At 37.3% G+C, this 22,355-nt stretch overlaps 3 protein-coding genes across 3 annotated transcripts; all 3 read right to left on the bottom strand.

Moving 5' to 3' along the window:
• Window positions 1-595: 595 nt before the first annotated feature.
• Window positions 596-3,191, bottom strand: LOC133872404 (cytochrome P450 93A3-like). The gene is made up of 2 exons (XM_062309913.1): window positions 2,276-3,191; window positions 596-1,296 (listed from the first exon to the last, which is right to left on the bottom strand). The coding sequence occupies exons 1-2, from the start codon at window positions 3,182-3,184 to the stop codon at window positions 652-654; spliced, it is 1,554 nt and encodes a 517-aa protein (XP_062165897.1). The 5' UTR covers window positions 3,185-3,191; the 3' UTR covers window positions 596-651.
• Window positions 3,192-17,471: 14,280 nt separating this feature from the next.
• LOC133873193 (zinc finger A20 and AN1 domain-containing stress-associated protein 5-like) lies at window positions 17,472-17,879 on the bottom strand. The gene has a single exon (XM_062310924.1). It carries the CDS (start codon window positions 17,877-17,879, stop codon window positions 17,472-17,474), a length of 408 nt encoding a protein of 135 aa, XP_062166908.1.
• An 818-nt stretch (window positions 17,880-18,697) lies between these two features.
• On the bottom strand, window positions 18,698-21,665 carry LOC133872376 (cytochrome P450 93A3-like). The gene is made up of 2 exons (XM_062309876.1): window positions 20,722-21,665; window positions 18,698-19,742 (listed from the first exon to the last, which is right to left on the bottom strand). Exons 1-2 carry the CDS (start codon window positions 21,631-21,633, stop codon window positions 19,098-19,100), a joined length of 1,557 nt encoding a protein of 518 aa, XP_062165860.1. The 5' UTR covers window positions 21,634-21,665; the 3' UTR covers window positions 18,698-19,097.
• Window positions 21,666-22,355: the final 690 nt, after the last annotated feature.

Genomic DNA, 22,355 nt, shown 5'->3' with positions numbered 1-22,355 from the left:
TGCCTTCTTCTCTGAGACACCCATGCATGAAAAAAATTCTGTATTCCTGTCCCCATTAACATATCAGTTACGTTTGGCCCTCTGCCTCCATTTAATGTCTTCCATCTCCAGTAAATAATCAATCTCGTCTTGTACATGTGCATTTACATGATCAAATAGCAAGAGGAGTATTTGAATATTTATATGACCTTAATTTGTCACCACGCTCCTGGGGTGTTGCATGGGTGGAGCTAGCATTGCTCTGGGGAGTTTTTGGCAATTTCATTTTTTTTTTTTAAAAAAAAATGCTTATAAAAATATTATTTTTATACTATGGTCCAAGTCCCATATGATATAAATAATTTTAGATTGTAATATCGAAAGTAATGTTCAATAGTTCCATAGTTAAACCCCTTTTTTACTGAAATTGGGGGAATGGGTTCCAAAAATTCGGAGGGTAAGTTTATTTGTTACTTGAGCAAAATTCAAGGATTTTTATGGAAATTTCCTCCTTTTTTTTTTTTTTTTTTTTTTCCTAGTCCGTTAATTTATCTCTATACTTCAATATTTATTATTAGTTGTGTAGTTTACATTATTAACAATAATATAATAGTAATAACATAATAATAATTAGTTTAATTGCAATAACATAATAGGCTACAATCCTTGTGGTTATGAGATTGAGGGGAATGGATGGAGCCTAGCCGCTGGGACACAAATCAAGGGATGAGCCCTTGGGAGGGTTAGCCCAGGTCCTTCCTCCATGTCAACGGCACCATCTTCCCCAACAACATTCCATTCAAAGCACTGAATCATAGTAGCAAGAGTTGTCTGAACAACCTGTAGCGCGAGTGAGGTTCCAGGGCACCCTCTTCTTCCACTCCCAAACGGCAGCAGATGAAAATGCTGTCCTCTCACATCCAACTGGCTCTTTCCACTCTCCTCTGATTCGCTAATAATAAACCTCTCTGGTCGGAACTCCAGCGGGTTCTCCCAGTGCTTGGGGTCTCTTCCGATAGCCCACACATTAACAAACAGTCTGGTCTTTGCCGGAATCTCGTAACCACCAACAGTGCAGTGTTCAGATGACTCCCTCACAATTATTGGGCCGGTCGGGTGAAGCCTTAATGTCTCTTTTACTATAGCTTGGAGGTACGGAAGGTTCGTAATATCGGATTCTTCTACTAGTCTGCTCTTTCCAACTACAGAATCGATTTCTTGTCTTGCTCTATTCATCACCCTTGGGTGGTTGATTAGCTCTGCCAGTGCCCATTCCGTAGTAATAGCAGATGTATCGGTCCCAGCTGCAAATATATCCTATGAAAATTTGAAGATAAATGTTGGTTTCTTCGATCTATATATGGTATAGTTGTTACGTCATTCAGTGTTATCATCATCAATATATATATTAACATGTTATAAACATCTATTTGTGTGTAGTGGGTATTTTTGGGCACTAGAAGGAGGGTCACCAAACTGGGCTGCGGCAGATTTCTTAGACCCCAATAACAATTTGACTTGTAAGATTTTAAGTCACATATATAGCTTCTTGCTTTCTAGTAAAATGGCAATCATGTGGATCCAGATCCCTACAATTGGATCCCGACAATTCTCTCTACCTCTATAATAAAGCAGGAGAAGTCTTATGGTCTTCTTGACCGAGCAAGGGCCTATCTATTTAAGCAGGAGACCCGGCCACCTGTCTGAATAGGTGTTTGAACAACTCAAGCACAATTGTTCGAATATACAAGTCTCATTGGAAGCCTCTTACAATCCCCTATAATCCTTGCACTTCGAACTCAGGACAGAGGATTATAAGGAATCTTGATACATAATTATATATGAGTTTTTAAATTGTGCAGAATAAGTTAAAAGTTCACAGGATATGCTTTTAGCACAGTCCAATGTCATTTGACAATGTAATGCTTTAACTAGACTTTTAAAGCAATGAAAATCAATTAGGATTTTGAATAAGTCATACTAAACAAGCTAACACTCAACCTTTGAGGCAGGCAGAACAAGCCTCCTAGTCAGTGCCATATTAACAAAGATGAGTATGTTCAAAATATATATTTTATAGCACTTAAGAAACAGGGATTTTTTAAGCATCTATTGTTTGGAACTCTACGAATTATGATGATTTGGTTGATTTTATCATCAAATATCCATACAGAACCCATTAATATGGCTGCAATGTTCAGCCAAAGACTCCTCAAGAGTGTTAGTAAATGAGCAAGAAATACTTGATCGTGGGGAAAAGTGAATGCTGTGTCAAAACTCAAAAAGACTCATTTACCAGGATGAAGGCCTTTATGTTTTCTCTTGTCAATCTCATCTCTGAACTCTTGTCTTCATATATATCAAGCAGAATATGAAGCAAATCCTTCACTGCATAACCTCCGTCCATATCTTTCTCTTTCTTCCTGGCCTCTTCGTGCTCCTTTATAATCCTTTCAATCATACGGTCAAAGTTACCGCGAACTTCCTTGACCCTTTTCCCAAATCCCTGTAAATCTAAATTTTTACAGAACCAAATAAAGTCCGATAAGTTAAACTTCCCTGAAAGCTCAGCCATGGCTTTCACCAGCTTTGCCATTTCGTCGGCTTCATGTTCATTTTTGGAACACCTAACGCTCATGACCATTCTCGATATGACATTATTCGTTACCCTCATAAGCTGTCCTCCAACATCAACAGCCTCGCCGGCTTCCGCCTTTTGTAATATGAATTGCATGAACTTGTTTATCTCTTCACGCCTGACTGGAAGGAGCTGATCCAGTGTTCGGCCACCGAGAAGTTCCGACATGCAAAGTTTCTTCATGAATTTCCAGTAAGGCCCATAAGGTGCAAAAGAAAAGTCAGCGTAGCCATAAGTAAGGTAATCAACAGCAGCCGTGTGGGGCCGGTTAGAAAAAGAAGTTTCGTGAGTTTTGAGGAACTCTTTTGCCATTTCTGGGGAGGAAGCAACGACGCATGGGACAGAGCCAAGGAAGATGTGAATTAAGGGTCCATGGCGATTTGAGAGCTTGTGAAGAGCTTGGTGAGGTAATGGGGCTAGATGGTGGAGGTGTCCAATGATTGGCAGGGCCATTGGGCTCGGTGGAAGACGAACCTTGGTCTTGGTTATGTGGAATATGGCTCGGACCAGGATGGTGGAGACTAGCCATATGAGGAAAAGTATGATGTATCCTTGCAAATCAGCCATGGTTGAATCTTAGTTATACAATTTAGAAAGATGTTGGTTTCATGGGTGCTTTTATAAGGGGAAACAATTCTTTTTTCAAATAAAATTTACCCACTTGGGCGGAAGAACAAATTAAGAATGCACAAGTTGTGGAACTTCTTTATGTCTTTAACGTTAAGGAGATTTGAATATTTTGGGTGAATGCTTATTTTATAACTCATATATGATATTAATAATGTAGAACCCGCCCATTACTTTATAACTCATACAATACATGATAAATTCTATAAACAAAATTTACTTTTTCTTATTAGTTTAAGTTTTTTAGATAAGTGGTGATTTAACATAGTATAAGAGCCAAATGTCTTGAGTTCAAATCTTGACTACTTCATTTACTTCCCATTTCAATTTAATATTTCAATGTGTTGAGACGCACCTATTAAAAATGAGTTTAAGTCTACACGTGAAAGGGAATGTTGAAGTATTAATTAAATAATTAAATTTATCTCTTCTTATTCGCTTAAATTTTTAAGACAATTAATGATTTAACAATGTAATAAAATATAGTATATAATATTTTTCAAAATACATATGTGATTGCAAGTTGTGACAAGATAAGAAGGCTGACGTGAAATTTTTGGCACAGAAGTGGGCAATATATATATATATATATATAAAAGAAAAAAGAAAAAAGAAAAAATAAAGAGGAAGAATATTGTTAACTTGATTTCATCGTTAATGTTGGGTTATTTCCTTTTGCTTTTACTTGGGCTTGATTGGGATAGCCCCAAGACTGGGCCTTTGGCCGTCCATGATGCACCACGGGATTGAAAAGAACTTGAAAAACGTAGCAATCTATGTGATGATTGCAGCTTATTGTTAATCAATTTTTTAGTCAAAGCCTGCAATTTTTATTTATTGTTTTGACTCATTCTCGCATCATGTTCCGGATTTTGACGCAAGCATTTGGCTTTTCTTAGTATAAATTAAGCCGTTGATTGGGGTTAATCACCCTCCCCAGTTTCCTAGATCTGAACCACATTGACCTGATCCTCAAAGATGAATAAAAACACCATGTTTTGAAATTCCCTCAAAGATTCGAGAGGCGAGGGATGTGTTGTATTTACAGATGTTGAATACAAAGATTAGATTAGAATTCTTTTCTATTCTTTTCTATTTTTTTTAAAAAATAAATAATATTTTATTCAACTTTTTTAAATTTTTTTATATTTTATTTCATAAAGTTAAACTACGAAATTCACACAATAAATTAAAATTAAATTCAAATTTTAAAAAATTCAATTTCCAAACAAATCAAGCCATGTAAGAACGCACCGAGGCCGTACTAGTATTAATTAACATTCATCAGGAAAGTACGTACTACATTAACAGATGTTTTAGTATTTTATGTGTCCATGCTATTTTAGATTATCATTTTGTGTTAATTAATGGAAGCTTCTCTTGAAAAGTTGATAGGTAGACATATGGGTAACCAAAGAAATTAGATAATAATACAACAGTTCTTGTAATTGTGAAACTTACTTACATCACTTTAAAAAAAAAAAAAAAAAGAAAAAAAAGAGTACGGCAACTAAAAGAGTACTCATGGCATGCACCTAGACCTAAGAATATTTACAGTCAACGGGAATTTTCAATAATTTGAATAGTCAAAGTGAGAGGTTTTTTTTTTTTTTTAACATTGAAATTCTTCTTGACCAAATTACAGTCTAGAGACCAAAAAATCTCTATAAGAAATATCAGAAATAAAAAGAAGCATCTCCTCAATCCAACTATTAGACAAACATTTAGAAGAAGCCTCTCTAGCTAAAATATGGACAACATCATTTGCTTCTCTATAATAATGAATTCAAGAGCATAAAGTAAACCCAGAAGCATCCTTTCAAATAACATCCACAAAGTGTCCAATTCGAACATAATGGGAGCCTGGATCACAAATTGCTTTAATCACTTGTAGAGAATCACCTTCACACAATTTTAGAAAAGCCCATATCTTTACAAAAATTTAAAGTTAAATGGGCAGCCATTGCTTTTGCCAGTAGAGGATCCACTTCAACCATGCAAGCACAACATTTAGCACCCACAATCAATCCTTCATCATTTCAAATGACACAACTCAAACCAATAACTCCATTTCTAGAATTAAGAGAGGCATCCCAATTCACCTTTACACACCTCAAATCTAGGCTTGTCCATAATTTACTACTATTAAAGGTGTTAGTATTTAACTGCCTTACCATTTTCTCATTCATATGAGCTAACCAAAAATCCTCATAATGCCTAGAAGCATCATTGAAGACTGTCAAAGGGGAAGAAAATTGCTCCTCAAAAACCATTTTGTTCCTACTTAGCCATATACTAGGAAAAACAGTCACCATTAAACTTAATAAATCATCATTCAATCTATTAAACAAGAATGAAACAAGCCCAACCATACCTGGAAATGTAGAAGGACATTTCTAAAAAACAATAGAGTCACTTCCCCAAACATCTTGAGCACTAGGACAAGTCCATAAAACATGAATAATGGTCTCCTCCTGAATTTTACAGCAAGGGCATAAATCATCCTCCACCACACCTTTCTTCAATAAATTTTGTTTAGTAGGAAGCAAATTTTGACAAGCTCTCCAAAGAAAAATTTTAGAAGAATTAGGAACTTTAATAGCCCAAAGTTTTTTCCAAAAATCAACACTACTCAGCCTGGAAGAAAATTCCCCATTTTGTTTCCTCAACAATTCCAGCCCCAAATGATAAGCACTTCTCACAGAAAACATACCATTCAAAGTACCACTCCAAATAATTTTATCCGGAGGCAGGGAAGGATATAAAGGAATGCTTTTGATGATCTTTGCCACATTAGCTGGAAACATATTATCAATAATAGAGCAATTCCAACTTGGAATAGAAGAATCAATGAGATCCGCCACCAAAGCATCACAAGAAAGACCAGACTCCGGGAACACATTCAAAGAACCAACATTTGGCAACCAGTTATCTCCCCATATTTTAATTGATTGCCCATCATCGATTCTCCAAAGAATTCCATTAGAAAGAAGCTCTTTAGCTGCTATAAAACTTCTTCAAATAAAAGAGGGTCTTCTCCCTAATTCTAACTCCAGAAAAGAGGAATGAGGGTAATATTTGGCTCTAATAATCTGGTCAATCAAAGAGTCCGGATTTTGAATTAATCTCCAACATTGTTTAGCTAAGGGAGCCTTATTAAACATAATCAAGTCTCCAAAACCTAGTCCCCCAGCAGTTTTAGATCTTCCCAATTTAGACCAACTCATCCAATGAATTTTAGAGTCATTGCTTAAGTACCAAAAGGATTGCATTAGCCTATTTAAGTCTCTACAAAGGCTAATAGGAAGGAGAAAAACACTCATGGAATTGGTGGGGATGGCCTGAACAACATCTTTTAATAGGATTTCTTTACCCTCCAAAGTCAACAATTTGGTCTTCCAATTAATAAGCTTTCGGATTACCTTCTCCTTAATTTCTTTAAAAGCATTAATCCGATTTTTACCCACCAAAGTAGGAAGACCCAAATAAGAATCATACCTATTAGCTTCAAAAAGACCCGACAAAGCCAAAATCTTCTGTCTTCTTGAGAGGCATGTATTACGGCTAAAAAAAAACAACAGTCTTGTTCAAATTAATTTTCTGCCCAAACCCTCTTTCATAAATATCAAGAATATTCAGAAGTCTTCTCCATTCCACTTGATTAGCCTTGCAAAAAACCAAACTATCATCAGCAAAAAATAGGTGAGTGATCTTAGGGCCGTTTTTAGAAGTGGGGACACCAGAAATAGTTCCTTTTATATGAGCATGCTGTAAAGAGAACTAAAAGCTTCAGCACAAAGAATAAATAAATAAGGGGAAATAGGATCCCTTTGTTTAATTCCTCTGGACGGGATAATTTTCCCCACCACGTACATTTCCATTAACCACCAAAGAGTAATTGACAGATTTCACACAATTCATGATTAATTTTATCCAAGCATCATCAAAACCCATATTACACATAACAGCCTCTAGAAAAGACCACTCAACCCTATCATAAGCTTTACTCATATCAAGCTTTATACCCATATAACCAGTTTTGCTCCACATTCTGGTTTGCATAGTATGCATAGTCTCATACGCGGCTATAATATTATCAATGATAAGCTGCCCAGAAATAAAAGCACTTTGAGAACCATAAATAATATCAGGCAAAATAATCTTTAGCCTATTAGCTAAAACTTTAGATAAAATCTTATAAACCACATTACATAAACTAATAGGCCGAAATTCAGTCACAGATTTAGGATTCTTCATTTTAGGAATAAGAGCAATCACAGTAGAATTTATATGGGAATCCAAATTACCAGTATCAAAAAAATATTTTATTGCATCACATACCTCTTGGTGCAAAATTTCCCAATTTTGTTGGAAGAAAAAAGCTGGAAATCCATCTGGCCCAGGGGCTTTAAGGGGAGCCAGTTGATTAAGTGTTATCTGAATTTCTTCCATAGAAACAAGAGCTAGCAAATTTTGATTCATTTGAGGTATAACATTAGGGATAATTGTTCTTGTACAACAGTCCACTTCCTTATAATTTTCAGCTCTATACAACCATTGGACGTAATCAATAAAGCCCATTCAATATCCTTTTGAGAAGTCCATTTCTTACCCTTTAAATCAGCAATCTCCATAATCAACTTCCTGCGATTCTTTTGAGAAGCACAAGCATAAAAATATTTAGTATTTCTATCTCCATACTTCAATCAATCTTCTTTGGCTCTTTGTCTCCATTTAAGGTCTTCAACCTCAAGCATATTATCCAGTTCTTCCTTTAAAAGCTTCTCAATTTCTAATTTCCTCAGGTCCCCTTCCTTTTGCACCTCTTGTAAAGATTCCTCCAATTTTTGAATATCCACATTCTTCTTGCCATCATACATTCTAGCCCAACATTTTAAATCTTTTTTGCAACTCTCTAACTTTCTCCTTAAAACAGCCCACATATCAACAGATCTATCTTTAATTCTCCGTACTTTATTCAAATTTTTTTTTTTTTATGATCCTTATGTTTCACCCAACCTGCTTCAAAATGGAATCTTTTGTTTTTTCTCCAATGGACTCTGCTAGAATGATCAAAAGAAATAAGTAAAGGACTATGATCAGAGAAGTATCTTGGAAGAACATCCACTTCAACCACATCAAACACCCCACACTACTTCGGATTTGTGATCGCCTTATCCAATCTTTCCAAAATAAGAGCTCTTCCATCCTTACCATTTGTCCAGGTGTATTTTTGGCCCTTATAGCCTAAATCCCACAAATTACATTCCTTTAAGGTGGATTGAAACGAAGCCATTTGCTTTTTTGATCTTCTAGAAGAACTAGATTTTTCAGATAGGGAAATAATTTCATTAAAATCACCTCAAACCAACCAAGGAGAAGGACTTAAACTTGCTAGAGTCCTCAATAACCACCAAGACTCTTCTCTTTTAGTTGGATCTGGGTTACCATAAAACCCTATAAACTTCCAAGAAAATCCAAGATCAGGAGAATTGATAACATCATTAATATGTCATTGGCTAAATTTTTTGACCTCCAAATCCAAATATGAATTCCAAAGTAACATCAGACCACCACTAAGACCTCTGCAATCAACTATAAACATATTATCAAAGCCAAGTTTGAATTTAAAAAATTCTTCCTTTCTCTGAACAACTTTAGTTTCCATAAGAAAAACTAAAGTGGGTTTCTTAGTCTTCACCAAACGACAAAGTCTACAAACTGTCTGGGGGTTCCCAAGCCCCCGGCAGTTCCAACATAGAAAAATCATGGTAAATGGCGGGGCTGCACAGTAGCCTCCGCCAACTCAGTTTTGTTCTTCTTAGCGCAACCTTCATCTTCAACACAACCCAAAAAAGGAAAGGAGGAGGAAGAGTCTTCATCTTCAAGAAATAACTCTCCAACAGATTGCAACTGACCCCTGGCTCTTTTCTTCCATGTTTTCCTACCACTTTTATAAATAGTAGAAGGTCTTTTATGAGCAGCCAACAGATCCTGATTAGAGTTCCTATTTCCCTGATTTGCCTCCAAACCTGTCTGGTTTTCTTCAATATCCACAGATGAGTTCTTTGAAAAAAAAACTCATCCACCTGACCACTAAAATCTTCAACCAGTTCAGTCCATTCCATACACTCCTTCTGTGAATTCCAACAACCGAGATATTTAGTACGAGTAAGGTCTTTTTTCTCCCTACTTTTCAGATCATTGTTAAGGGCAAATTTGGAAACATCAGAAATTGTGGTGAGGCGAGAATGCTCGTCTGTCATCACACACGTTTTTAGAGAGTTTTTAATTTCTCCTAGTCTCATTTTAGACTGCAGAGCCAGCTGACTTTCCATCAGCACATCGAGATTCAAAACCCCATCCACACAGCCGTCCACTTCCACCAACTCTCCCCCCTTTTTCCTGACATCTTGATCAGACTTTTTTGCACAAATCATCTCAATATCCTCTCCAGATCTTATCTCAATGGCATAAGCAGACTTTTTTTGAAAAAAGACTTTCATTTTCATATTTAAAGTGCTCCTCAAATCTTATAAAAAGTTTCCCTCCTCAAACTCTCTAACTAGTCCTCTATTTTAACTATATATTATTTTTTATTGGTTTTCACAACAACCACTTTGACTGCCATGCATGATAATCAAATGTATACATTGATGAGCACCAAGACCACTGAAGCCTTAATCAAATTCTAAATCTTCGAAGATGAAGCAAATAAAATCAATCCCAAACAGCAACAATCACGAATTCGGCAGATCTGAAACGAATTCAAGTATTCAACAAAAAACAACATTCAATGGCCGCCCAAAAGAGAGCCTTATCTAGATCCTTATTTACCAACCGCTCAAACAAAAAATGGAAAAAAGAGGAACAACCCAATAATCCGAAAACAAGAGAGAGAAAATACAATTTACCAACCCAGAAACAAAAGAGCCAAGAAAAGAGAAAAAAAGAAAAAGAATGGAGTTTCTAACAATTTGAAGACAACCCAGAACCAAATCAGCAAATAAAATAAATGCCCATCAAAGAACACGAATCAAAGCAAGAAAAATACGATTTGAAGAGCTCGATAATCAAAGGGGAAACCACTAAAGCCCAAATCAAATTCTAATATTCGGAGATGAAGCAAAGAAAATCAAATCCCACAGCGGAACAATCACGAATTCGGCAGATCTGAAGCTGTAATACCCCATATTTTAATATATTGAATAAAATATATTAAAATATGATCTAAGACCTAGTAATATGATAAAAGAATATATATGAATATTTATGAAAATAAATGTTCATTTAGAAGCATTTATAGTTTTAATTTGATAAAAACTCAAACGGACTTTAAACTTTGAAATAACGGAAACAGGGTCAAACAAACTCTGTTTTGGTCGATTCAAAATCCAGAACGCTCGTCTCGAAGTCCTCTAACTACCCTCTGAATTTCATAATTTTTGGACTCCGTTTAATACCCGAAAACATCCGCGAAAAATTATACCTCTGAATAGGACGAAAATTTAATAATGATTTGTGGGCCCATTGTTATTTATTAAGACCCGTAGCCCACATGTTTTACAAACCCAGCCAACCTCAACGTGATGCCCAATCCATTTGCTATAAGAGAAAGGCAAAGGAAAATTTAGTTAGCAAAAGATTACAATTCCGTTAGAACCTAAGTACTAATTTGTTGATAAAAAGAGATATTTGTTGGTTTTTATTCCTTCAACCTGCACCGGACATCTGCCCTTATTTCAGCCTTGGATGGGTTTAATCCAAGTGGATCCTGACCGTCCAAGCTTCTCCAAGGTCAGGTGCATCTCCTCTTCCACGTTTTCTCCTTCGTTCTTCTATTAAGATAATTATTCCTTGCAACAGACCAACTTGCTGAGCACGTTTACACCCCAGCCGTCGATCACAAGGCACTTGGGTTAAATCCAGCCATCAAAAATCCTATAAATAGGAAGCTTGCATTGTGATCATCCTACACACCTCAAAGAAAACCGAAACTCTCATTCTCTGCAACTCTCTCCTTCCTTCTTCTTTCTTCTCTGTTCTCCTTCTTTCCCGTTCTTCCCTTTACCCTCTCTTCCCGAGGGACACAGGGAGTCTGAACGAGAGAGTGAGAGACCGTGAGATGGAGAGAAGAAATTGAGTTGGAGACCCATAAACCGATTCTCCTCTTCCCTCTGTCGTTTTACCCGTAAACCAGCAGCACTTCTCTTTGCTGCAGAAAAAAAAAAAAAAAAAAAAAAAAAAAAAAAAAAAAACAGTAGCTCTTTCTCTTTAACGAAACTGCAGAAATCTCCCTATTCTTTGTCTCTGTTTTGGCCAAAAGCTCTCCTCTCTTCCTCTGTCTTTGTCTCAGCCTAACAGTGGGTTTAATCCACTTTTACCGCAGAAGAAAAGTCCCTCTCACTCTCGGTCAACATCCAGCAAACAAGAAAGACAAATTCTAGCTTATTCTAGAAACACTTGGTAAGTAAAGTTGTATGCAGATGTGAGTGTGTGTAAGTGAAAGACGTGTGTATTTGATTAAAAAGTGGGTGTGTGGTTGTTAATCATGGGTGAAGCGTGATGTGTGTGTATGTATTTAATGATGGCTATATATATATATATATATATATATATATATATAAAGTATATTTTAAAAATGATATATTTTATGATATATCTTAATTATTATGATTTTTAAGATAAAATATTATAATGTCGTAAGTTGTATTTTAATAGGGTATTTCAAGTGGCGTATTTAATTAATAAATTACGCTGTTGTGATGTCCAAATAAAAATGAGATATTTTATAAAAGCGTCGTTACGCAACCCAAATACTTTTGAAGTATTTTTAGGCATTAGTAACACTAATGCTGTTATTTCACCTAAATTTTATAAGATTAAAATAAGGATTATTTATATTGTACCGCTTGTGAACTTTCAAAATATAAAACCCCTTAATTATATTAATCGAGTCACTATGTTGATTTGGTACAAAAACAGATAAGCTTTTATAATACCGTTTTACTTAAAAGGATATTGTGGATATTAATTAATAAATGCCGTAATAATGTCCGCATAAAATATGTGGTAATATAATTAACCTATTTTATGCCGTTATAATTGGGATTAGTGATTTGTAAGTCGAAAGTGATAAAATGTTCAAATAGGTTCTTAGTATTTTATACTAATATATTATCAAATGTATATAACTGTGTAGTCTTTATTCCGTGGATCTCTCTTTGTAGCAGAGAACAGTAAGTATCTCTATACTTACTGAGGACGAAGTTGGTGGATTTTTCCATGATATTGTGTTTACTGCTTTATTTATTTGTTTGCGCATGTGTTCTTACATGTTTTCTATTTTTAACTAAAATGGTTAATAACAAAGCTGGTATGCAGCGGGGGGGTGATGGCTGCCAGTGGAACCTTTGGCTTCCGTGACACTTAATAAATAAACGGGTTATGACCTTTGGCTCATAGTCTGCTGGGACCTTTGGATTCCAGTAACAAACTAATAAATGTGAGAGTTGGCTAATATAGCTGGGGTGTTGATGGTATTGCCAACTGGGACCGTTGGCTCCCGTGACACGCTAATCCGGACCGTTGGTTCCTTCACGAGAGGAGTGCATAAAATTAATAATTAAGCCTTGCATTTAAAACTGTCATATTACTGTTTTATGGTTAGGTATACATTTAATATATGACTGTGATTAGCTACCACGGATTATATATTGCATATATACGTGACTATAAAACCATATTTGCATTATGTGGCATTTATTAGTAAATCAGCATTCATATTATTATGGGAAACAGTGGACTCACTTAGGTTGTTTTGTGTTTTTATTTCTATATATATATACACATTGGTGCAGGTCTATAGACAAAGATTAGAGCTCGAGTGGTCTTCAAGTTAAAGATACATAGTTCGTATTTTGTTTGTAGTCTTCTGTGTTTACAGCATTTTATGTTGACAAGATTGCTAATAATTTTCATGTATATTCTTGTGTCACTATGGACACATGTTTCCATGTATTTGTTCTAAGTATTTTCTAATGAATGTCTAGAGGTATTTAATTTAAAAGCTCTGATGTGTTATTTAATCCAAGTCTGTTGGATAAATTATATTCCGCTACCAATTTATAACTCTGATGTTGTAGTAATGTCACGTGAAAATCGAAAAATTTTCACTTACGCCTTTTTGTAAAAGGCGGGGCGTTACAGAAGCTAAGAAAAATACGATTTTCAACCAATTTGAGGAAAGCATAGAAGCTTGCCTGGACGTTCTTGGTGCTGACTTACAGACTATCGCCAACTGGGACCTTGTGGGTCACGTGGAAGGAATCATAACAAGTTCTTGAAACCCCAAGAGTGTTATGGGCATGATTGTTATGAGCTTTGTGCAGAAGACATGTGTGGAAGACGTGGCAGTGGCTATGCTGGTGCAAGACAGTAGTGTAATGTAGTAGTTATTATGCAGATGTTGTCTACATAGGTAGTGTAATGTTAGTGGGTCAGTTACGTGGTAGTGGGTAGTTTAATTAGTAGTTATTATGTAATGGGTTTAGTGGGTAGTTAGTTTAGTAGTTATGTAGTTATTATGTAATGGGTAGTTATTATCCTATGTTGTGGGTAGTTATTTCCAGCACTCTTATGGGTAGTTATTTTAATCATTGTATTTAAATTCAGCATCATTAATGGAATAGATATCAAGAAGATTATCTTGAGAAAACCCGCGAGGTTAAACATAGAGCCGTGTGCTTATGTGTGTGGAGGAATAACCCCTCGAAGTGCTATATCTTTATTTTATTGTCTTTTATCATGGTATCCTTAGAAATTACTTTCTCAAATATCTAGGATCATAACAAGTGGTATCAGACCCGTGTTCCTGCGACCATGAACCACGTTCCTGCAACCACAAACAGTCGAAATTATGAAGAAATCAGGAAACTAGTGCTCCAACTTCAAAAAGATTTGAAGAGGTATACGGATAATGTTGCGGTTAATGTTGCAAAATTACAGGAGAGTACGGAGTGAATGAAGGAGGGTGTGGAGCGAACGGCCATTCGTTACAGGCGGATGGAGATTGTGCTCACCGAAGTGGAAGACGCACTTAAAGAGGAAGAAGTACAAGAGCAACTACAAATTGAAGTCCCAAAGTTAGAAGCAACCTTTGCAACCAATGTACCATCAGATTTTCATCCCAAAGAAGTTGTTGAAGTGTGTCGAGCAAAAGCCCAGCAAATTAAAGAGTTCCAGCTTGTTACGACAAGTGAAGAAAATGCAATTATAAGGATTAAAGAGGAGATCGGAGCACCGAATGAACTCATCCACGAGTAACAACAGAACTTTTTTGTTTATGTGCAGGCCGAACACAAGCAAGCCAAGTGTATGGTGAAAAGGAGGTCTAAGAAGAATAAGAAAGGAAAGGAAGAACTCGATCCGGAGGACCAATTAGAGCAAAATGAACATCTGTGCCCCTTCGCAAGCATGTTTGCAGCGTCGAAGTTGATGCAGTTTTTCAGAGTCTCAAAGCACAGATGGCGTTGGAAAATTGCGCTCGTGGCAATGTGCCTAGAAGGGCTTGAGAGCATTGTGAAGGTGGGTGAGGCCAAAGAAATGGGAATGCTTGACGGAATAAATGTTTATGCGCAACTAATTGATGAAGGTGATGGGTTGGATAAGATTGAGAATCTGCAAAGCCACGACAACAATGAAATTTATGAGGAAGCTGAAAGAAGCTTGCACAGGTGGGCTTTTGGAGACCTTCAGAGAATTCATGTTGCCGAGGAAGCTTCCAGACGAGAAAAAGGAAAGGATCCATCATCCAATACCGAAGATATACCTACTGTACACGTGTTGGGTTTGAGAAGAAAAAGTAAGGATGCTCATTTTATGTTTCTTGCAATGGGTCACGTGTCTTCTTGGTCTAATCTGGGCAACATGGGTGTCCTTATTACTTTGGACAGGTCAAAAGCCTATTTGTCCTTTATTATGGGTGATCATGGAAGCTACTCAAACGAACCCCTTCTAAAGAAGAGACTTCTCAAGCCATTAAAGACAAATGGTAATCCCAGAACATTAAAGTCTCTCTCTGGTGGGGCACTTAATTTCATTGACAATAAGACCCATTCATATTTTCGAATTCTTGTGAAGGAAATCAGATTCCTTTTTGCTTGGGTTGCATTATTACTACAAAAATTCAATCTCTTCGCTCTCGTCATGTATAGTCAACTGCAGTTTTCTGAGGAAGTGATGGTGCAATGGTACGAGTGTGGGATTTTTTTTTTTTTTTCACAAGAAGTGTGTTGCAAATTTTAATTTTCTGACCTTGTGGGCAAGGTCTTCTGAAGAATGGGAGTATGTTATGGGCATGATTGTTATGAGCTTTGTGTAGAAGACGTGTGTGGAAGACATGGCAGTGGCTAGGCTGGTGCAAGACAGTAGTATAATGTAGTAGTTATTATACAGATGTTGTCTACGTAGGTAGTGTAATGTTAGTGAGTCAGTTATGTGGTAGTGGGTAGTTTAATTAGTTTAGTAGTTATGTAGTTATTATATAATGGGTAGTTATTATCCTATGTTGTGGGTAGTTATTTCCAACACTCTTATGGGTAGTTATTTTAATCATTATATTTAAATTCAGCATCATTAATGGAAGGGGAGTGATTCTTGCACTCACAGTGCACAACAGGTGCACAACAGCAAGACACAATGAAGTGGGGGCCCAATGTGTAGGCCCTACTTCATTGTGTTTTGTTGTTGTACACTTGTTGTGCACTGTGAGTATTTCTATCATTTTTCTTAAGGGAATAAATATCAAGAAGATTATCTTGAGAAAACCCGCGAGGTTAAACATAAGAGCCGTGTGCTTATGTGTGTGGAGGAATAGCCCCTCGAAGTGCTATATCTTTATTTTATTGTCTTTTATCATGGTATCCTTAAAAATTACTTTCTCAAATACCCAGATCATAACAAAGAGGCTTGGTGCTGGTGAGGAAGGATCGGCAGTTCACGGGCTTTTCCAGGGGGAGTGTTGGGGTTTCAAGATATCTTGTAGCATTTTAGGTTTTGGGCTTGAAGAAGAGGACGACGGCCCCAGAGGGAGATGGAAGTGAAGAGGGGAAGAAGGCGCGAGGATGAAATAATTCGGGGTAAAATACAGATGCTCTTCGTGTTTCAGTTTTTGAAAAAGCAGAGTGAGGGCAAAAATATTTCAGGGTAAAATGGAAAAACCGAGTGCCAGACGCTCCATCAATACAGTCAAAAAGCCTGCATTAGTACAGTACTAGGTGGGGGAAAATCGGGGGGGGGGGGGGGGGGGGGGGGGGGGGGGGGGTTGGGGGAAAGGTTTTCAAACAGGCCGGCCTAAGTGAAATTTTTCCTAACTTTTAACATATTGTATGTTACTCAAGTCCAGGAATTATCATCTCTAAAGATCATTTCTCATTCTCTAATCAATTAATAAAATATTAAGACATCTTTTCGAGATTAATTATCATGAAAAAAAATGAGGCAGAAATTCATCTTTTCCCCCCTCCATTCTCCGAGTTGGTATTTTCTTCTCATATCACAATACAAACTAAAGACTCGTTAAAGATGTATAGGGTTTCTCTGTGTGATCCCATAGTTAGAGATTCTTGCAATATTCAGATTTAGCTCATATGAAAATTTGAGTCTTGATATTAAAAGATTATTGGGACTTGACCTATAGGCATAATCTATCGAAGACTACAAAATCATTGGGTTGCGGCAAACTCCTTAGCGTAGTTAGCTTGCAATTGAATCAAGTACTCATTTTGTGTAAAATCAGTGTGGTGGACTACAAAAATACATGCCTTTTGTGACTGATTTTTAGTGGCTTGCCAGGATGGCTGAAAGGTCACTAAACATCAATGACTTTTTTAAAAGGTCACTAATCAATAGGTCAGTATTTAGACATTAGTGGCTTGTCGCAGGTTGACACAACACTAATTAATGGTGTTTCTAAACGACACGCCACTATTATCCTTATCTCTGTCACTCGCATTCTTCAATCAAACCCACCTAATTCTTGCTCTTCTTGTTCTTTCTTCTTATCAAAGATTTCTAATATGGCTCTATAAACTTTGCTAATTAAGGTAAAGGTGGCGATATCTAGCAGTTTTGATGTGGTGTGACCGTCAGCATGGAAGCCAACACTACTAAAGAACATGAACAATTAGAGAGATTTTTTATTTATTTTTTTTCTTTTTTCGAAATTCTACAAAATAATCACTATGACGATTTTGGCGGCCCTCACCACCAGATTCTCCCGAGCGATGGCCTCGCGTCCGGTGGGCTTGTAGTCGTAGCTGCAGATGTGTCGGTCGTTGTACCGATGCTCGGAGCGAAACAACTCGCCACACCGGCAACGAAATCCGGTCAACCTGACCTTCCTCCTGCACCTGGCCCATCGGTTTACCTCCGATCTCGGCCAATCCAAAGCCCCTGATGTTGATAACGCTGTTTTTGCCACCTTGCGTGTCTCCGCCGATCGTGACGAGCTGGATTTGTGAATAATCTTCGGTGACGACTTGCTAGCCGCTGAAGAAGTCGAAGAAGACGACGTCGTTGTGCCGGAGAAGCACTTCTGGCACATGTCGTTCAGGGACTTATTTGGTTTGGCCATGCTGTCCAAAGAAATGGACGGGCTTTCTGTTATGGAAAGTGGATTAACTTAGACTATATATGTGACCCTCGCACGGTGGCACAGCCCCCTAGAAAATGTTAGTGGTGTGTTGGACTTACACGCCACTAAATTTGTGGCATTTCAGTCAGACATGCCACAAACTTAGTGGCGTACCAGTCCAACACGCCATTAATTATTTTAGTGGGGTGTTACTTTTTAACACATCACTAATTAGTGAGGTGTCAAAAAGTACATTACCGTAGACACGCAACTAAATGCAGAGTTTTTTGTAGTGCGGTTTAATAGCTTCAAAGAAATCTTTAAAGTGGTTGGGCATGTACTAGGACAAGAGTTCGACTCGTGAAATGGAAAACCTCAATCCTATAAGTATTAGTCATTTTGGATTCTACTAATGTTCTAATAGAATTAGGTCAAGTTAGGACTCAGTCGAACTTGTAGACAAGTACTACTATCGTCACGCAGAGATGTACTAAAAATAGTATTTCTCTTGTATGAAATTCAATCTGCTGTAACTCATCAATTATATATTGGATGCAACTCTCGAATGCAAGAAAAGAGGTGAAAAATATTTCACAAAACCTAAACACTTTGTTCTATAAAGTAGGGGTGTACAAGCGGTTACAGTTAGCGGTTATTGGTTAACTAATTGCATCCGCCTAAGGCGGTTATTGAATTTTAACAACCGTATCCGCCTCTGCCTATGCGGTTAGTGGTTATTATGTTTATAATCGGTGGTTTGAAAACCACCTTTTAATTTGGGCTTTGGGCAAATACCAACAAATTCAAAAGCAAAACATTACAAATCCAAATAACCAAATACAAACAAATTTTTAATATATATATATATAAGGGTAGGCGATTAGTAGTTATTAACCGCCTCCGCCTACAGCTAAAATTACTAACCGCCTCTATCTAAGCGGTTAGCGGTTATTTATAACCGCTTTTAAAAGTAATTTTGGGGTTAACGGTTAGCGGTTGCGGAATGGTTATAACCACTTCGTTTGTACAGGCCTACTATAAAGTCCAAACCATAAGGTATAAATTTCAATATTTGCTTGGTGTCCAAGTTTTACTTTCATCACAAGGCACATCTATAGAACACTTTGTCCCATAAGTAGCGAGAAAAAACCATAATTGCCTGTAATATCTCTTCCTTTAGTTGTACGTGATTTGGATTGGATTCTTTGTGGTTCTGATTTATGAGATTGAGGGAAATGGTTGGAGCCTAGCCGCTGGGACACAAATCAAGGGATGAGCCCTTGGGAGGGTTAGCCCAGGTCCTTCCTCCATGTTAACAGCACCATCTTCCCCAACAACCTTCCATTCAAAGCATTGAATCATAGTAGCAAGAGTTGTCGGAACAACCTGTAGCGCGAGTGAGGCTCCAGGGCACCCTCTTCTTCCACTTCCAAACGGCAGCAGATGAAAATGCTGTCCTCTCACATCCAACTGGCTCTTAACACTACCCTCTGATTCGCTAATAATAAACCTCTCTGGTCGGAACTCCAGCGGGTCCTCCCAGTGCTTGGGGTCTCTTCCGATGGCCCACACATTAACAAACAGTCTGGTCTTTGCCGGAATCTCGTAACCACCAACAGTGCAGTGTTCAGATGACTCTCTCACAATTATTGGGCCGGGCGGGTGAAGCCTTAATGTCTCTTTTACTATAGCTTGGAGGTACGGAAGGTTCGTAATATCTGATTCTTCTACTAGTCTGCTCTTTCCAACTACAGAATCGATTTCTTGTCTTGCTCTATTCATCCCACTTGGGTGGTTGATTAGCTCTGCCAGTGCCCATTCCGTAGTAATAGCAGATGTATCGGTCCCAGCTACAAATATATCCTATGAAAATTTGAAGATAAATGTTAGTTTCTTCGATCTATATATGGTATAGTTGTTACGTCATTCAGTGTTATCATCATCAATATATATATTAACATGTTATAAACATCTATTTGTGTGTAGTAGGTATTTTTGGGCACTAGAAGGAGGTTCACCAAACTGGGCTGCGGCAGATTTCTTAGACCGTACCCCAATAACAATTTGACTTGTAAGATTTTAAGTCACATATATAGCTTCTTGCTTTCTAGTAAAATGGCAATCATGTGGATTCAGATCCCTACAATTGGATCCCGATAATTCTCTCTACCTCTATAATCAAGCAGGAGAAGTCTTATGGGTCTTTTCGCCCGAGCAAGGGCCGATCTATTTAAGTAGGAGACCCATCTGTTTGAATAAGTGCTTGAACAACTCAAGCATAATTGTTCGAACGCACAAGTCTCATTGGAAGCCTCTTACAATCCCCTATAATCCTTGCACTTCGGACTCAGGACAGAGGATTATTTGAAATCTTGATACGTAATCATATATGAGTTTTAAAATTGTGCAGAAGAAGTTTAAAGTTCACAGGATATGCTTTTAGCACAGTCCAATGTCATTTGACAATGTAATGCTTTAACTAGACTTTTAAAGCAATGAAAATCAATTAGGATTTTGAATAAGTCATACTAAACAAACTAACACTCAACCTTTGAGGCAGGCAGAACAAGCCTCCTAGTCAATGCCATATTAACAATGATGAGTATGTTCAAAATATATATTTTATAGCACTTAAGAAACAGGGATTTTTTAAGCATCTATTGTTTGGAACTCTACGAATTATGATGATTTGGTTGATTTTATCATAAAATATCCATACAGAACCCATTACTATGGCTGCAATGTTCATCCAAAGACTCCTCAAGAGTGTTAGTAAATGAGCAAGAAATATTTGATCGTGGAAAAGTGAATGCTGTGTCAAAACTCAAAAAGACTCATTTACCAGGATGAATGCCTTTATGTTTTCTCTTGTCAATCTCATCTCTGAACTCTTGTCTTCATATATATCAAGCAGAATATGAAGCAAATCCTTCACTGCATAACCTCCGTCCATATCTTTCTCTTTCTTCCTTGCCTCTTCGTGCTCCTTCATAATCCTTTCCATCATACTGTCAAAGTTGCCGCGAACTTCCTGGAGCCTTTTCCCAAATCCCTGTAAATCTAAATTCTTACAGAACCAAATAAAGTCCGACAAGTTAAACTTCCCTGAAAGCTCAGCCGTGGCTTTCACCACCTTTGCCACTTCGTCGGCTTCATGTTCAGTTTCCGAACACCTTACGCTCATGACCATTCTCGATATGACATTATTCGTTACCCTCATAAGCTGTCCTCCAACATCAACAGCCTCGCCTGCTTCCGCCTTTTGTAATATGAATTGCACGAACCTTTTTATCTCTTCACGCCTGGCTGGAAGGAGCTGATCCAGTTTTCGGCCGCTGAGAAGTTCCGACATGCAAATTTTCTTCATGAATTTCCAGTAAGGCCCATAAGGTACAAATGCAAAGTTAGCGGAGCCGTAAGTAAGGTAATCCAAAGCGGCTATGTGGGGCCGGTTAGAAAAAGAAGCTTCATGAGTTTTGAGGAACTCTTTTGCCATTTCAGGGGAGGAAGCAACAACGCAAGGGACAGAGCCAAGGAAAATATGAATTAAGGGTCCATGGCGATTTGAGAGCTTGTAAAGAGCTTGGTGAGGTAATGAGGCTAGATGGTGGAGGTGTCCAATGATTGGCAGGGCCATTGGGCTCGGTGGAAGACGAACCTTGCTCTTGGTTCTTTGGAATATGGCTCGGACCAGGATGACGGAGACTAGCCATATGAGGAAAGGTATGATGTAGCCTTGCAAATCATGAGCCATGGTTGGATCTTAGTAATACAATTTAGAAAGATGTTGGTTTCGTGGGTGCTTTTATAAGGGGAAACAATTCTTTTTTCAAATAAAATTTACCCACTAGGGCGGAAGAACAAATTTTTTTTTTTTTTTTTTGGACATGTCCACACAAGAAGGGAAGAAGTGATTCGAACTAGTGACCTCCGCTTCATGAGGCGAGGTCCCTAACTGATTAAGCTATCCCTTGGGGACGGTGGAAGAAGAAATTAAGAATGCACAAGTTGTGGAACTTCTTTATGTCTTTTAACTATAAGGAGATTTGAATATTTTGGTTGAAAGCTTATTTTATAACTCATATATTATATTAATAATGTAGAACCCGCCTATTATTTTATAACTCATAAAATACATGAGAAATTGTATAAGCTAAATTTTTATTTTACAATTATTTTACAATGCTGACGTGAAAGCTCAATCAACTGTTGGATCAGACGTCATTATTAAAAGAACAAAAAAGTTCAAAGATTGATTTTGACTATTAAAGTATTGATTAAAAAATTAAATTTACTTCTATATATCAGCTTAAGTTTTTGAGACAAGTGGTGATTTAATATGGTATAAGAATCAAATGTTTTGAGTTTAAACATTGACTTTGTCATTTACTTCACACTTCAATTTAATATTTCATATGTTGAGACTCACCTATTAAAAAGGAGTTTGAGCCTACACATAAAAGGGAATGTTAAAGT

This window comes from Alnus glutinosa, chromosome 7, assembly GCF_958979055.1.
Source record: "Alnus glutinosa chromosome 7, dhAlnGlut1.1, whole genome shotgun sequence".
Lineage (NCBI taxonomy): Eukaryota > Viridiplantae > Streptophyta > Magnoliopsida > Fagales > Betulaceae > Alnus > Alnus glutinosa.
Note: the sequence above shows the minus strand (reverse complement) of the source record. Positions and strands in the feature narration are given on the sequence as shown.